Below are 16457 nucleotides of genomic sequence, written 5' to 3'. Positions count from 1 at the left end.
AAACTCACTGGTCAGTATGGGCATTTTTTTTAATCCACACATTGTGTAAATGGGATGAAAATATATAAACAGATAAAAAAAACTGTTTTAAAATATGCGCAGTGCTCATTCCAAGGAAACGTTTTAAGCTTGAAGAAGACCTCCAGCTGCTTACAGCTAACCTCCTTGGATCAGGGCTTCCCAAACATTACCATTACAAAACAAGATTTTGTTTTGCTATACTTTTCCCCCCTAGCACCCCCTCGTGCACCCCCTACTTTGAAACCAATAATGCCTTGGATAACTTGACCTGGATGGATGAGAACCTTCACAGACAATCAGCTGGACTGCTATTTGGTGCTTAAGCCAAAAGACTTTTTTCGGTCCTGGCCAGTCCTGACCACTACACCCCATCATCAGGCCTGGACTGAAAAGGCATTTTTGGACGAAAGGCGAAACGACTTCCATCTCTTAAAAACATCTAAAAACAAAAACAATACCCTTTCTCTGCTAGAAGAGAAGTGCTTGGCAAAAATGATGTCCTGTTGCTCTCAACTTACCTTGGAGTAATTTGCTTTATTTAATCCACAAACCAGATGCTTTTTGTGAGTATCTGTGAAGATTGTCATTCATCCAAGTTGGCAGTTGTGGCCTAATGGTTAAGGACATTGACTTAAGATCAGAGGGTTGTGGGTTTGAATCCCGCCCTTCCACTGTCTACCACACTCCATGGCTGAGGTGCCCTTGAGCAAGGCACCTAACCCCCATTCTCCAGGGACTGTAACCAGTACAGTTAAGTCGCTTCGGATGAAATTGTCAGCTAAGTGTAATGTAATGTAATTAAATGTGTGTTTGTCAGTCAGAGGGGCTGAGATGTGTGTTTTGCATGCTGGACCTTACAGTGTTGTGTGTTAGGATGTGTGTTTGGCGTGCATTACCTTACAGTACTTGCTCTGCTTCCTCCACAGGCTGTGCAACCCTCAGGTGTCTGACGTGATCATCGACCCCATGTGTGGGACCGGAGCCATACCAGTGGAGGTCAGACTGACTGACAGGAGGCCTGTCTACTCTGCTTGTGTCTGTCTGTCTGTCTGCCTATTTTGTCTGCCTGCCTACTCTGTCTGCCTGTCTGTCTACTCTAGTCTTCCTGTTTCTGTCTGTCTGTGTCTGTCTGCCTATTCTGCCTTTTGTATGTCTGTCTGTTTGCCTGTCGGTCTGACTGTCTACTATTTCTCTCCCTGTGCCTGTCTGTCTGCTCTGCCTGTGCCTGTCTGTCTGTACAGTATGTCTCTCTACTCTGTCTGCCTGTCTGTCAATGAATCTATCCATTGCATATGGATTCTAGATATGGATATGGATTCTAGATATCAATATGTATTCTAGATAGCTGGAGGTCAGACAATAGGCTTGGAGTTGGTACCTCATTGCTAATTGGAGGTTGTTTGTTGTTGTGTGCCATTGTCTGTCTGTCAGTACGCCTCTCAGTACCTTTGCTATTACTCTTTCGTTTGCATATTCAGGGCTCCATAGAATGGCAGCATTCCTTCTTCATGGCAGGAGACAATAACGACATGGCAGTCAGTCGCACCGTCAACAACGTCAATCACGTCCAGAAGAGGAATCAGGAAGCTGGCAGGTGAGGATGAGGATAATCATGATCTTCTCCAGTCCTTCACTAACCTTCTTATGATGCATTACATTACACTTAGCTGACACTTTTTTTTTTTATCCAAAGCGACTTCCAGTTCTTAGGTACTGGGTACAGGTACAGGGTTACAGAACCTGGATCAATGTGGGGTTAGGTGCCTTGCTCAAGGCCACTTCAGTCTTGCATCAAGGTGCTGGTGAGGGCAGGATTTGAACCTGCAACCCTCTGACCCTTCGCTCTAAGCATTGAGCCATGGCTGCCCCAGGTTGCCCCAGGTTATGTCTACTGTGGTCTCCATGTAGGAGCGGGAAAGGATCTGCACACTGCTTGCAAAAGACTTAATTTATTAGGAGCAACGTTTCGATCATAGATCTTCTTCAGGCATCTTGATCTCTAGATGCCTGAAGAAGATGCCTGAAGAAGATCTATGATCGAAACGTTGCTCCTAATAAATTAAGTCTTTTGCAAGCAGTGTGCAGATCCTTTCCCGCTCCTACATGTGACAGTTTTTTGATTTGGCACCTGCTGATGCTTTTTTGCTGGATGTGTGCACTTTCCACTACACTCTACTGTGGTCTCCATTCCACTCAATTTCTCCATTGCTGATTTGGTAACGCTGTTTGTGAATCACTTGGCAGCAGAGTACGAAATCAATGTGCCCACGTGCACACACATGCACACATATTGGCTAATACAGTAGATGTTGTTTAGCAATATGTCCGCTCTTCAGTACGTCAATAGACACATCATTGGTAGTTTTTTTCCTATATATCTGGTGAAAAGCTAACGCCACCTGGACTAATGACGAATATGAATAAAATGACTAATACTGTAGTATCGATGAGTTAAAAGATGAGTTTTATTTGTAAAGCACATTTAAGAACAGTGCAAAGCTGACCAAAGTGCTGTACAGAGTCTGGCTTGAACAAACATAAAAATGGATAAATGAATAAATAAATAAAAGCGATAAAGCATATTGGCATGTGGTAAGAAAACACTTTGGCAGCATTCCAATAGAGAAGTGACATCTGGGAGCAGTGTACAGTCCCTGTCTGTCGGTTTTATTTACTTTTTTCGGCTTTGTTTAATACAGTTTTTGATTTTGCTTTCAGCTCCAGTGTGCGACTCCTTTCTTCCTTCTCATTATACTGCTCTTGGAATTACGCACCTAGCGATACGCACAGGATAAGACATTGCTGCGGACGCTACCCCACCATTACTAGCAGTGTACATTGGCAACACTGACTGCATTGGCCAACACATATGCTACGGTTACATGATGTTTTTAAGTCGGATTTAATAGATCGGATTTAAGTAGATCGGATTAAGAGTTATTTTCCGACGTGTATACATGGCACTTTCACTTAAATGCGATTAAACGACTGGGGAAAATAAAGGACTGAGGACGCACGTGCTGAGCGAGCCAAATAAGGCGTGGGGGCGTGGTCGCTAAAACTTCATGACTACCAGGACAGGTGCTAACCTTCTGCTAACCTTCAGCCCGAAAATGAATTCCCTCAGTGGACTCAAGGCTGAAGAAATCCCCTTTGGGTCTCGTTCTTTCAAATGCTAGTTAGCACCCACCTAGCTTAGAAAAAGGAACTGGTGAAAGGGTGATGTGGAGTAACTTTGTTTTGCTTCATTGCTTCGTGGGGCACTTTTACATCAATATATGGAAGCCACAACATTTATAGTCGCTTAGGGACTTTAAATTAAGCAAAACTTTCATGTGAAAATCAACAGGAAGTGCCGCCATGTTTTTCTCACTGGCAAAGAGCACGGCCTCTTGGCGCCATCATGTGGTCAACGAGCATGCGTGGAACGACTGGATTTATTGTAATTCCGAATAAAAGGTTACATGACAGAGGAACGTGTTTAATCGGATTTAAAAGAGGAATAAACCACCCACTTTAATCGGACTTAAGTTTAAATCGGAATAAACTTAAATCCTGTTCGGTAAGTGTTTACATGATATTTTTAGAGTGGAATTAAGTTTTAATCAGATTTAAAGTGAGTTAAATCGGACTTAAGTGTCTCATGTAAACACATAGATAGTAAACACATAGTAAAAGGAGATGAAGTAGTATAATAAGATGCCCAATAGTGGATTAGTCGGCTGGGCACTGGACTGCTAGGCGACTGGGGTTCGATTCCTGACCTGGGTCATTTCCCGATCCTCCCTTGTCTCTCTCTCCCACTCATTTCCTGTCCCACTCTCCACTGTCCTTTCCAAATCAGGTTGAACCCCGCCCCCCCTGTAAAGTGTTACAGAGCCATTTAGATACATAAAAGGCAGTGTCTTAAGGGAAAGAAGAAAGCTAGAAACTAAGAGGCCAACTCTAAAGGGGGATTCATACTTGTCGTGACTGGCGCTACCCTCCTTCATACTTCACTCGCGACCTCACTCGCGCCGTCACGTGACCCAAAATGACGTCACACGCCGTGGCGCGAGCTGCCGTGTCGCAACGTCGTGCACCCCACATTTTTTGTAACGCAGGTAGGCAGACAAAGCAGGAGTTGCGAAGAGAGGCTACAACTACTGTAGGCTACTACAGAATGGATCCTGTATCATTTTGAGGATAATAAAATGTCCTAGAGAGTTATTTTATCTTCTCTCTTAACTCATTGGCTGCCTTGGCCGTCGAATGACGTCATTTCAAATAGTGACGCCCCCTACCTTCGACGTCGTTCGCCGACAATTGCGTTTTTTTACAGCCAGGCCTCGAGGACGGTCTGACCTATTAGTCTAGTAGAAGTTGATGAAATTGGGCCATAAGCGTAAAGTACGGTCTGGATGCAATTTTTTTGCAGAAATTGGTAGTTTAGGGAGTGTAGTTTAAGAAAATGACGGGTGCCGGCTCGGCACCCTTGAGCATTTTTTTAAAATGGCGTCACAAGCCACGCCCCTTTATTATTTCCCAATAAACGCCTCTCCAAATTGAAATGGTTGCTGTATCCCAACCCTTTGTGCTACTGACATAAAAACACCCATTTTGGAAAGCAGACACCCTCTAGTTTTGTAATCTATTGTCTATTCACTGTAAAGTGTTCAGCTGAAAACTGGGAACTCTTTATATTTTGTAGTTTTTTGTAGTTTTTGTCATTTTTGTCCCTCGCCTAACAAATATATATATATATACACATGAAATAGTCATTTTACTGTAATGCATCAGGTTATAGACAGACCAGAACAAAGGCCACAAGTCTGAACAACTTGTATTTCAAATTTGAAAACAAAATATCAAAATTTGTGTTTTCTACACCATTTTATATGTGGGTGTGCCTAGAGGTTTTTGCAACGTTTTTTGAAAATCACCCATTCTCAACCTGATCTTGGGGGATGAGGTGAAAGCACAGTGTATTTTGGAGAAAAAATGAATTGTATTTCTGGAAAGCTAAGAAACAGCTGTTTCATTTGACATATAGTATGACCAAAATCAATGCTTCTGATTAGCTGTGATCTCTAAAAAGCTGCTAGCACGCACGTTTTCCAGAGATTTGCGTTACATGCGTGACGCTGTGACGTCATACGTAACGTCATTTAGCGCTTTCTAGCGACTTTTCAAAGAGCCAGTAGGTACTTTTGTTCATGTTTTTTGGCAACACTGATTAAGTTAGCTGTCTTTTAATTGCGGAAATTCGATCTGGTCGCCCAGGTCGTTGTCACCTCTAGTGAATTCACTTTCAACTCTCAATTTGCCAACCTACCATGGACAAATAATGACTTCCATTGCTCTGGTTGCGTCTGATGTCCACAGTTAAAGTAGCAATGCTTCGAATTAGCTGTGATCTCTAAAAAGCTGCTAGCATGCACGTTTTCTAGAGATTTGCGTTACAGGTGTGACGCTGTGACGTCATACGTAACGTCATTAGGTCATCTGGCGACTTCTAGTGACTTTTCAGAGAGCCAATAGCGACTTTTGTTCATGTTTTTAGGCAACACTGATTAGCTGACTTTTAATTGCTTAAATTCGCTCGGGTTGCCCAGGTTGTTGTCACCTCTAGTTAATTTCACTTTCAACTCTCAATTTGCCAACCTACCATGGACAAATAATGACTTCCATTATCTGGTGTCCACAGTTAAAGCTGTGCTCTGTAAAAAGCTGCTAGCATGCACATTTTCTAGAGATTTGCGTTACATGCGTGACGCTGTAAAGTCATACGTAACGTCATTAGGTCATCTGGCGACTTCTAGTGACTTTTCAGAGAGCCAATAGCGACTTTTGTTCATGTTTTTAGGCAACACTGATTAGCTGACTTTTAATTGCTTAAATTCGCTCGGGTTGCCCAGGTTGTTGTCACCTCTAGTTAATTTCACTTTCAACTCTCAATTTGCCAACCTACCATGGACAAATAATGACTTCCATTGTTCTGGTCGCGTCTGGTGTCCACAGTTAAAGTAGCAGTGTTTCGGTTATTACCATAATATGAATTGACTGTTAATGGCTGAAATTCACTCTGGACGATGTAATGCAGAGTGTGCCTTTTGAGTGCTTTAGAAAATAATAAATCCATATCTCTTACAATTTTTCGGTCAATTGAGCAAATACTGAGAAGTAGTAAACTGAGTTAGATAATGAGCAAAAAAAGTTGAACATCATACTTCATGTGCAAGTTCTATTTTCCATGGCTTTAAAACCCAGGGCGACATTCATTCAATTTAGTTGTACATTGCGAGGGAGTTTGTATGAGAGTCAGTTGTAGTCAGTGACCATTTTGCCCTTTCTGTAGTTGGTCCGTTATTACTTTGTGTATTTCTTCCATTACGTGTGTATATTAGGAGGGTGTATGCCTGATACAATTTTACATTTCCTTTTGCCTTTGTACTAATCTGTACATAATGCATTAAGTGGTTCATTGTGAAGTTACATTCAGTGCTCCCTCATATTATTGTGTCTAAACCTACATAGGATTAGCTGTATATGCAGTAAATATTACCATTTTTCCCTTAAATTGTGGTAACACAGCTCTACAAATTTCAATTAATTTCTTCTCATATATTTCCTTGCATTGCATAATATTTATGAGATTTTTTTCACCTATTTTATAATGACAATGATAACAAAAATGTGACTATATTGCATTACCTTTAATCTTTTAATCTTCAATGCTTAACTTTAATGAAATGAGCACACCATTTAAAACATGGATTTATTGAATTGTTTTTTCAAATGTGGTAAAAACACAGAATTAATCACAGGCGGCAAGGACCGAATTGAAAAAATAATTTCAGCTAGCATAGCAAGGAATGACATCTTCCATTTGGAATTACAGCAAGAATTAGCTTGTAACCCAGACCTAAAAATCACCTTCCATAAGACATGCGTTTCCTCATACACCTCTTCTGAACATATTAGACGATACCTTAAGCGCGCAGGCTCTCACCAAACATCAAATGATACTCCTCCATTGAAGTTGAGATCGGATCAGGGAGAATTTACATTTAAGTTGCACTGCTTGTTTTGTGGAGATTACTGCAAACCAAAGGATTAAAAAAATCCTGGACGGTGGAGACAAGTTATAACTTGTAGGACTGTGGAACAAAAGAAAATCCTTCTAGATATATGTGATAAACGAGGAGATGAAGTAGCAGCTAGGGTTCGTCTTCGAATCCATGGAGCCATCACAGATTTGCATGCTGCTGATGCACAATATAATTTAGACTGTCACAAAAAATTCACCGCAACACGTAGTATTGCAGCTGCGGCCAGTGTACCTGACAATCAAGTACCACATCCTCATGAGCTTGCATTCAAGCACATTACTGCTACATTGACACAAGACCCTTCAAAGATGTGGAACTCTGTGGAGTTATACAATGCATACTGGACATTCCTCAGATCCCTCTCTGAAGATAATCACATTGAGCAAATTGATGATGGCACTGATGTGGACATAAATCGAAGTGCCAGGGCTCTTCTGATTCAAAAACTGGAAGCTCATTTTGGAGAGAGTCTTGTTGTTTTAAGGGTGAGGGGGTGTGCTAGTATAATTTGCTTCAGGAAGTGTCTTCCTGCTCAGTTACAACTGGTGAAAGCGAATGATGATGTTGACATTTCAGTGCTGGCAAAAAAAAATTCGATCAGATGTGAAATCAAAGTCAAAACCAATGCCCTCGACATATGACTTAGCAGACTTCAATTTTGAATGTGTTAAAGAGGCAACCAATCCAGGCCTGCTGCAACTGATTTCAAATCTGGTATCAAAAGGTATTGTCACCAAGAAATCTCTCTGCTTGACACAATCCATCCAAGCACTGATCACTGGTACTTTCAATCAAACAACACTCTGCCTAGCTGTCAAGTTTCACCACCAGTTTGGATCTAGAGAAATAATTGACATACTACATTCTCATGGGTATGTTGCTAGCTATGATGAAGTACAGAGATACAGGAAATCAGTTGCAAAAATGACAGGTGACCATGGCAACACCTTCAGAGGCCTTCTTAGGGATGGAAGGTTGATCAGCTCTTGGTGTGATAACTTTGACCTACAGGTCTACACACCCAATGGCTGCAAAAAAACACACTCAATGGCAATTTAATTTACTCAAGACATGACTCAATCAGAAGGCACACCTCCCACTGATATCGTCATTCCACGCTTGTCCAAACAAGAAATGACCAATCTCAATGTCAGTGAAATGACCTCTGTAAGAAAAGCTTTCTTCAGTGGTCCCAAGAAGCCTGTGCCTCCAAAATTGTCCTGCAATGTTAGCTTGCCTATTGAACCCCCTGCTAGAACAACCAGCGCTGTCAGTTCTGCTTTAGAGCAGGACATTCAGTGGATGGTGACAGTTGCCCAGTCTGCCGATTCAGACAATGCTGTCCCCGAATGGTCTGGTTCAATGGCCCATGCTGCCAGGCAAAGGGGAGATAAACCAGGTGCCGCCACAAGGTTTGTTTTAGGACCACTCATTGACTCCCCTCCAGCACATCCTGACACAGTTCTCAGCACAATTATTTTCATTGAAGAAGTCATGGAACAACAGAATGTGCCTTTCATTCATCTGTGTGCTGATATGCAGTTGTATAAAATAATCATGCAGATAAAGTGGTCAGACCCCAACTGTTGGACTCATTTAGTTGTCAGGCCTGGAGGAATGCACACACTAATGTCATTCATTAGCTGCATCGGGACATTAATGAATGGCAGTGGTTTAGAGGAGCTACTTAGTGTGTCATTTAAGGGAGTCACTCATATGCTTGATGGTAAAGCTTGGCCAAAAGCGGTTAGAGGGTTGCGCATGGTGGTATGTGCACTTCTGGAACCTCTCATCATCTCTGGTACTTCTACAGTAGCTGCCATTGTTGAGGAGCTGGAGGGCATTCGACAGTCAAGGATAGGCCGTCTTTGGGTTGACTGCTTAATCACTCCAGTTATGATCATTCACCTCTATCTTCGTGCAGAGCTTCACATGTATGCACTGAAGAGAATGATGCCATACTTCTTTGCTGCCAACCACTGGAATTATGCTAGATACATATCTTGGCATGTTCTGGAAATGTCATCATCTCTTCCAGAAGCAGTGATGTCTGCCTTTCTCAATGGTGAGCATGTCTGCCGCCATCAGAGTGGAATTTGGAACTCTGTCTTCCTTGATCAGTTTGGTGAGCAAACATATATTCGATATGGCAAAACTAAAGGGGGCTTAGTTGGGAAGTCTCTGTCTTCTGAACAAGTGTCTGAGTGGATATTGTCTCATCATCTGTGCAACACTCTTTCAATTCTTATGGACACTGTGTATGAGGAGTCAGTGGCAGATTCTTATACCAAAACTAGCCACAAAGAGGAATCAAAAAGTAGAAGACGGCTAGACTCAGAAGACAGGAATAAGATCGGCAATGAATTAAAACAACATACCAACCCATTGATAGTCACTGCTGATGAGGGGCTATGTAACATCATTAATGGAAGATCAGCTGCTGACGAAGTCAATGTTGACAATGCCCTGGCTATTGGACAAGCAATGGCGTCCAAATTTAGTGGTGCCTTACCTGATGGGTTTCATTCACCAATCAAGAAGTCAGTGGTCACAATGGAAACACTTAAAAAAAGAGTGAAAGTTGGGGATGTCGGTGTGTTTGACACTGAAAAACTATATGCTCGTTTGCTTGTCATATCACAAAGCCGAGATATTCAGTTATCTGAGGTATTTAAAAATGAACTCTCTCCAGTTCCATCGGCTTTGTTTGATGAATATGGGGACATGAGAAAAGGGAGCAAGGCCACACTAGTGCAAAAGCTAGCAGTGTTTGCTACATCACCACTGGGACCAGTGCAGGTTGAAATTGTAGATGGTAATGAGGCCATTTACCACACTTCATGGCCAAAAAACACAACAGTTAAGTCATTTGGCAGTATCTTCCTTCATCCATTTCAGAGTCAACATGACACATACATCATATTTGACCAGTATATGGAACACTCTGTTAAGTCCCATGAACGCCAGAGACGAGCAAAGGGTGCAAAACCTACACAATATCGGATCAACCCCAATACAGTCCTGCCAGACAGAGATGTCATCATGAAAAATGAAAAGAACAAAGCAGCTCTCATAGAGTACTTGTGCAGCATTGAAACTGATGCAAATTTGAAGTTAATTGGAGACAACACTGCCTACCACCACGAAGAGGCTGATGTCAAAATTATCAGTTACCTTTTGGAGTTGTTGCCAGAAAAGGAACACATTCAGATTTTGGCTGATGACACAGATATCTTTGTGCTCCTTTTGTTTTTCATTTGGCATTACAAACCTCAAACACAAATTTCTATGCGGAAATATAACAACAAAGTGATTGACATCAATGCCACCGTGTCAAGGTTAGGGGACAAATGTTATGACCTGCTGGCTGTTCATGCATTGTCGGGCTGTGATACTGTGTCATTCCCGTTTGGCAAAGGAAAAACATCAGCGATCAATGCAATGCTCAAGTGTGAGCTAAATTTGAAGTCATTCACAGACTCAGAAACTGAAGAACAGGAATGGATGAAGGCAGGCATGGATTTCCTATCTTATCTCTACTCTGGAAAGATAGTTGGAAATTTAAGTGATTTGAGGTGCATGCTGTTCAGCAAAAAGAGAGATCCTCCAAAGATAAAAAGTCTTCCACCAACAACACAGAGTGCAGCTGAGCACATCAAACGTGCACGTCTCCAAGTTCTCCTTTGGAGAGCTGCTGACAAAACAGCCCCTCCTGCTTGCCTGTTCAATATATCCCTGTTTGGATGGCAAATCTTGGATAACATCCCAGTGCCTGTGTATGGCAATTCAGAAATCGCCCCAAAATCAGTCCTACAGCTTATTGCGTGTAGGTGCAAGTCAGAGCCTAAATGTTCCAGGAATTCTTGTAGTTGTTTATCAGGGGGGCTTCCCTGCACTACATACTGCAATTGCAAAGGTAGTGAGGAGTGTGCAAATAATAAATCAAAATATGAAAGCACACCCTCAGTGGAAACAGATGAAGATGAACATTCTGATGAGGACACTAATGAAGAATGAATTATATGTCACATATTGTATAATTGTTACATGTTAAAATGTTAGGGCCATGTGTACATATTGTTGTCTCTAATCAGAGTTGTCTTCCTTGTTATTTTTAACTTTTGTTCAGATGATTGAGTTCTTTGTTCCTTGTTCTAATATGTTAGAGACTGTTCTCTATGGAGACCTACAGCAGTGACCCGAGTACACCAAAATGGCCTTTTTTTCATTAGTGACAAAAGAGGACTATAGGGAATCCTTTAGATGTTACCACATCTGATCTCTGCTCATCAAGAGGTTTAATTTGATACCAAACATGACATATTTTAATGATTTATGTATTTTTTGGCTTATTTCCCATAGTGAAGGTGTGGGCGTGGCTTATTATGTCATTTAAAAAAAATGCTCAAGGGTGCCTGAGCGGCACCCGTCAGATTCTGCATCTGCAGCCCCTAAACTATCAATATATGCAAAAAAATTGCATCCAGACCTTACTTTACACCTTTCTCAAGGTTCTACTAGACCAGTGGTTCCCAACCTATGGGTCGGGACCCCCCTTATGGGTCGCCAAAGATCCACAGGGGGTCTCGGAGCCCTCTTGATTTTAAGGGGTTTCGTTTTAAATATATATAGCCCATGTTGAATAAAAGACAAAGCTTTTAACTAATAAATGCATAGACGCAACAAATTGTAAGTGCTACATTAAACATTTATTCTATATTTGACCAAAGACGAATTGAGGAATAAAATAACTAAAATAAGTTTTCGCAGGAAACGGAGGGCATCTTGTGACTCCGTCTCTTGCGGGCGCTCGCGTGGTTGGGTCACCAAAGCTTAAATAGTAAAAACATGGGTCCCTTAAGAAAAAGGTTGGGAAACACTGTACTAGACTATATCTTCTGTATGAATTTCAAGCCTCTAGGCATTTTCTAACTGTTCCTGTAGGTGGCAGAAGTGTCCTTAGGAACAGTCAAGGCAGGGCTTTAGCTCAGAGCAAGATGAAATGTCAAGACAAAAACACCCCTTTTTTACTATTATAATATAATCTCAAAAGTAGCATAGCAAAATCATTTTTGAAAGTAAAGCACCTGTGACAGTAGTCTACTTTCTTGCCCTCTGATTTTAACACAGGTAGGCTACTGATTTTAGTGTCAAGAGCCTGACCAAAAAAAAACCTTCCTCTCATGGCCAAAATACAATCCCCTGTTGAGCTAGCTAGAAGGCATTGTAGCTAACTTGCCCAAAATACACCATGAGATGATCTGTGTGACAACCTTTCATTTTGGATAATGTGATCAGCCTACACAACATCAGGATGTTGCTTACAAAATATCATCTAACAGGAGAATGCATGGGACTAGTGGTGATGTGTCCCAACTGAGGTAACTTGGGTATAAAGTTTGCTACGCTAGCTAGCTAGCTAGCACGAAATCGCTAACAACTTACAACTAAGCCTAAATAAAGGAGCCTTGGTAAGTCAACTATTTTTTACTCAATCCACAGTTATTTTTATGGATCTGTATAGTATGATCAGCTTACTGTATCATCAAAAAAGACAGGGGGGTTGCAGATTCTTGGAACAGAGTAGCCTTTGTGTCTGGTCAGATGCATTCAGCTCACATTAGAAAGCATTGCACTTAGCCTCAGGCCAGCTAGCATTCACCACTCCAATCGGCTTGTGAAATGTTGGATGTGTGATCAGTACTTTATCAAAAGAAAATTCATTGAACAATATATGACAAGATCATTATAGCAGAACCATGATGACAGTAATCATCAATCTGCAAATTGTCCGCTCTGCCAAAGAAGCTGCAGTAAGCTACGCTAAGCGGTGCTGCCTGCCTACCTGCCTCCCTCCCCACAAGACACAACACGGTACTATTTCTGGAGGAAATAAACCAGCTGTGATTCGTTCTCCAACGAGGGGAGAGAGAGAGGGAGAGGGAGAGGTAGGGAGTTACCGGAGTTAGGGGCAACTGCTGTCATGATCCAGTCAAGTCAAGTCAAGTAGGTTTTATTGTCAATTTCTTTACATGCACTGGTCATACAAAGAATTTGAAATTACATTTCTTGCTTTCCCATACAGACATAGACTAATTAAGGTAAGGACATAGACAGTATAGACATAGACAGTACTTATACATGGACTTAAGACAGTATGGACATAGACAGTGCTCATACAGACATTTAAAGTGCAAGACTGGACAACAGAAGACTTGTAGAGGACATACATTAAGAGGTATTTGTTGTGCTTTTGTGCTTTTCCTAAAAAAGTCCTTTATAGCGTTCTGACATGGTAATAGTAGCATTTTGAAGAAAATAAATATAAAAAGGTCTGTCAAGTACACCAGCAGCAGTGTGTGTGTGTGTGTGTGTGTGTGTGTGTGTGTGTGTGTGTGTGTGTGTATGTGTGTGTGTGTGTTTAGTGCAGGTAGAAGGTGCGGTGTGCGTCTTGTGTGTGTGTTCGTGTGTCTGTGTGTGTGTGTGTGTGTGTGTGTGTGTGTGTGTGTGTGTGTGTGTGTGTGTGTGTGTGTGTGTGTGTGTCAGTGTGTGTATGTTTGGGTTTAGTGCAGAAAGTGCAGTGTGCTTGTGTGTGTGTGTGTGTGTGTGTGTGTGGTGTGTGTGTGTGTGTGTGTGTGTGTGTGTGTGTGTGTGTGTGTGCATGTTTTGAGTTAGTGCAGGTTGAAAGTTCAGTCACAAGTATAGTAGTGCAGGTGGAATGTTCAGTCGCAGATATGGTGGTGGGGGATGGGGGGGGGGGGTTGTCAGTGGCCTTGCTGGCTAGAGGCTGACAGTGGGGGGGGGGTTGTCAGTGGCCTTGCTGGCTAGAGGCTGACAGTGGAGGGAGAGTGGGTTGAGTGTTCAGCATCTTGATCGCTTGGTGCATTGTGCTGCTCGCCAGCCGGGTGGTACGGGAACGGAGGCGCCTGTACCTCTTTCCAGAGGGCAGGAGGCTGAGCAGTTTGTGTGCAGGGTGGCTTGTGTCTTTGATGATCATCAGTGCTTTCCGGGTGAGGCGTGTGGTGTAAATGTCCTGCAGGGAGGGGAGTGGTACCATGCTGCGCGCCAGCAACTAAACCATAACACCCTTGTTTTCGAGTCCCCCCGTTATATTTCAGTATATTAGATTGAAAAGGTCATAAAAATAATCTTTTTGTTCAGGCTACAGATGACAGAAGACTGTGTAATAGCAGCTGATAGGTTTGGAGTTGTTAGGACGATGCCATTACGGGCAAAAACGTTTGCAGTTATAGTTCTACTTCAAATGGCGTTTTCTCAGCTTTTTGGCTAGAAAGCAGCATTTTGGCGAATTCCACTTAATTTCAACAGATGATTATGAAAGAACGGAAAGGGGTAGAGAGACACCGTTTTTTTCTGATGACAGATGAGCGTCTAATCTGTGTTTTGATAGGTATGGTGTTGACATAGACACAGAACTCAATTTTCTGTGAGCCTCCAAAAAACACCCAAAATGCTGAAAAATGGCTGGCACTCCGAGGTACTCTTTTATGAAAATGGCTGGCAGCCAATGAGTTAAATGTTGTTCAGTGAAACAATTGTTTACTTTGTTCAGAAGCACGTTGTGTTCGGCGATCTATTAAAAATTCTGCCGCCAGAACAATGCTCTCACACGGTCTTGGAATGATCTGGCAATGTAGGCTACAACAAAAAAAAAATATGTTTCAATGTGGTAAGTCACAAGTCAGACGTTCAGTAGCCCTACAGCAGCCGTGTTTGGCTTTCTATTTTATACATCCGTAGAACTCACGCTGCGAGTTGCGAAAAATACTGCCGTTTCTCTCATGAACAGCAGAGGGCACTTCCGACAATGCGAGCGAAAGCGCTTTTGAAGTATGAATAGTCTGTCGCGAGTGATGACGTCATTAATGGTTCTCGCGACACACGCGCCAAAGTGCGCACGTGAAGTATGCAGAGCCCTTAAGGTGTAAAAATGTGTTTTCAACCTGGATTAAAAGTAGTGATAATGGGAGTCAGTCTGATGTCTGGGGGAAAAACATTCCAAAGCCGCGGGGCAGCCACTGCAAAGGCTCGACCTGTGAATGTACAGATATAATAATACATTTAATAATAATACATTTATTTTATATAGCGCTTTTCAAGGCACCCAAAGACGCTTTACAGATAGGCCGAGGCCATACACAAATAACATACAGAGACTCAATATAAGTACAAAATAGGGACACAACAAAAATAGACGGCAGTGGAAAGTTTAAGTCCATGATGAAATGGAACAGTCACGTTTGGTGGAGATGATAAGCAAATCCATGACAGGAGCAGCGATGGAAGGTCGTGGGGATACGAAAATCCGGAGCCTCCCGTCGTGGTTGGCGAGCTCGGCCAAGGGGAGATATTTCATAATCATTACACTGCCGATCCATGGGTTTCCGTGCCTCTAGCAAGATCTGTGAAATACTCTTACAATGTTGCAAGTATAGGTGTATTACTGTATTACTGGGGAAGCAATGTTGCAAGTATACGTAGGTGTATTACTAATGTATTACTGGGGAAGCCATGTTGTAATGGTTAGGGGCCGGACTCTAAATCACAGGGTAGCAGGTTCAATCCCCACCCTTACCAATCCCTTCCTCCCTCCATGGTTAAAGTGGCCTTGAGCAAGGCACCTATCCCCACACTGCTTCAGGGACTGTAACCAATACCCTGTAAAATATGTAAGCCACTGGATAAAAGTGTCAGCTAAGTGTTTTGTAATATTATGTAATGAAAATTCCTGTATGTCAGAATAAATTGAGTCAATTGTACTCAATTAACAGGAAAAAGACAAGTTCAAGCTGTTTCTATTTGTATCGTTAGTAATGCTGTGTAATGCTCAAACTCCTTTCATTTTTTTTTTATTCCAGGTGTTTATTTGTCTGTTCGTCTTTCTGAAGTGGTGTCTTACTGTAGTGCAGCTGTTGTCTTTCTGCTTTTTTTGAGTTTGGAGATTATTTTTGAGCATGTATCCATGTTCATTAGGGCTGTAACAATATTGTATCGGACCGAGAAATCGCGATACACAGTCACGATACTGTATGTTGATACAAGGAGGCTGTATCATTATCTGCCCTATTAAAGTTCTGTCACCCTTCAGTCCAGAAAACAACCACATGATATGATGTGATGGTGCTTCTAAGCGTCATAATTGTTATTTTTTAACTTTTTAAAATAATTAGCCTCTTGTAACCTATTCTACCAATAACAACATATTGGTATTTATTCATAATGTTATGTTATAATGCTGTCAAATGTGTAAAAGCAAATGAATTAATAGAGATTTTTTTTTGTTAAATCGTAGAGTGTATCGAATCGTAGGTTCAAAATCGTGAT

At 41.9% G+C, this 16457-nt stretch overlaps 1 protein-coding gene across 1 annotated transcript in view; it reads left to right on the top strand.

Moving 5' to 3' along the window:
• The window catches only part of thumpd3 (THUMP domain containing 3), a 36532-nt gene that overhangs the window by 16977 nt on the left and 3098 nt on the right, over window positions 1–16457 (top strand). The window contains exons 6-7 of the mRNA XM_063215331.1: window positions 948–1017; window positions 1500–1615. Coding sequence (XP_063071401.1) covers window positions 948–1017; window positions 1500–1615 — 186 coding nt within the window. The remainder of the gene's footprint in view (window positions 1–947; window positions 1018–1499; window positions 1616–16457) is intronic.

This window comes from Engraulis encrasicolus, chromosome 14, assembly GCF_034702125.1.
Source record: "Engraulis encrasicolus isolate BLACKSEA-1 chromosome 14, IST_EnEncr_1.0, whole genome shotgun sequence".
NCBI lineage: Eukaryota > Metazoa > Chordata > Actinopteri > Clupeiformes > Engraulidae > Engraulis > Engraulis encrasicolus.
Note: the sequence above shows the minus strand (reverse complement) of the source record. Positions and strands in the feature narration are given on the sequence as shown.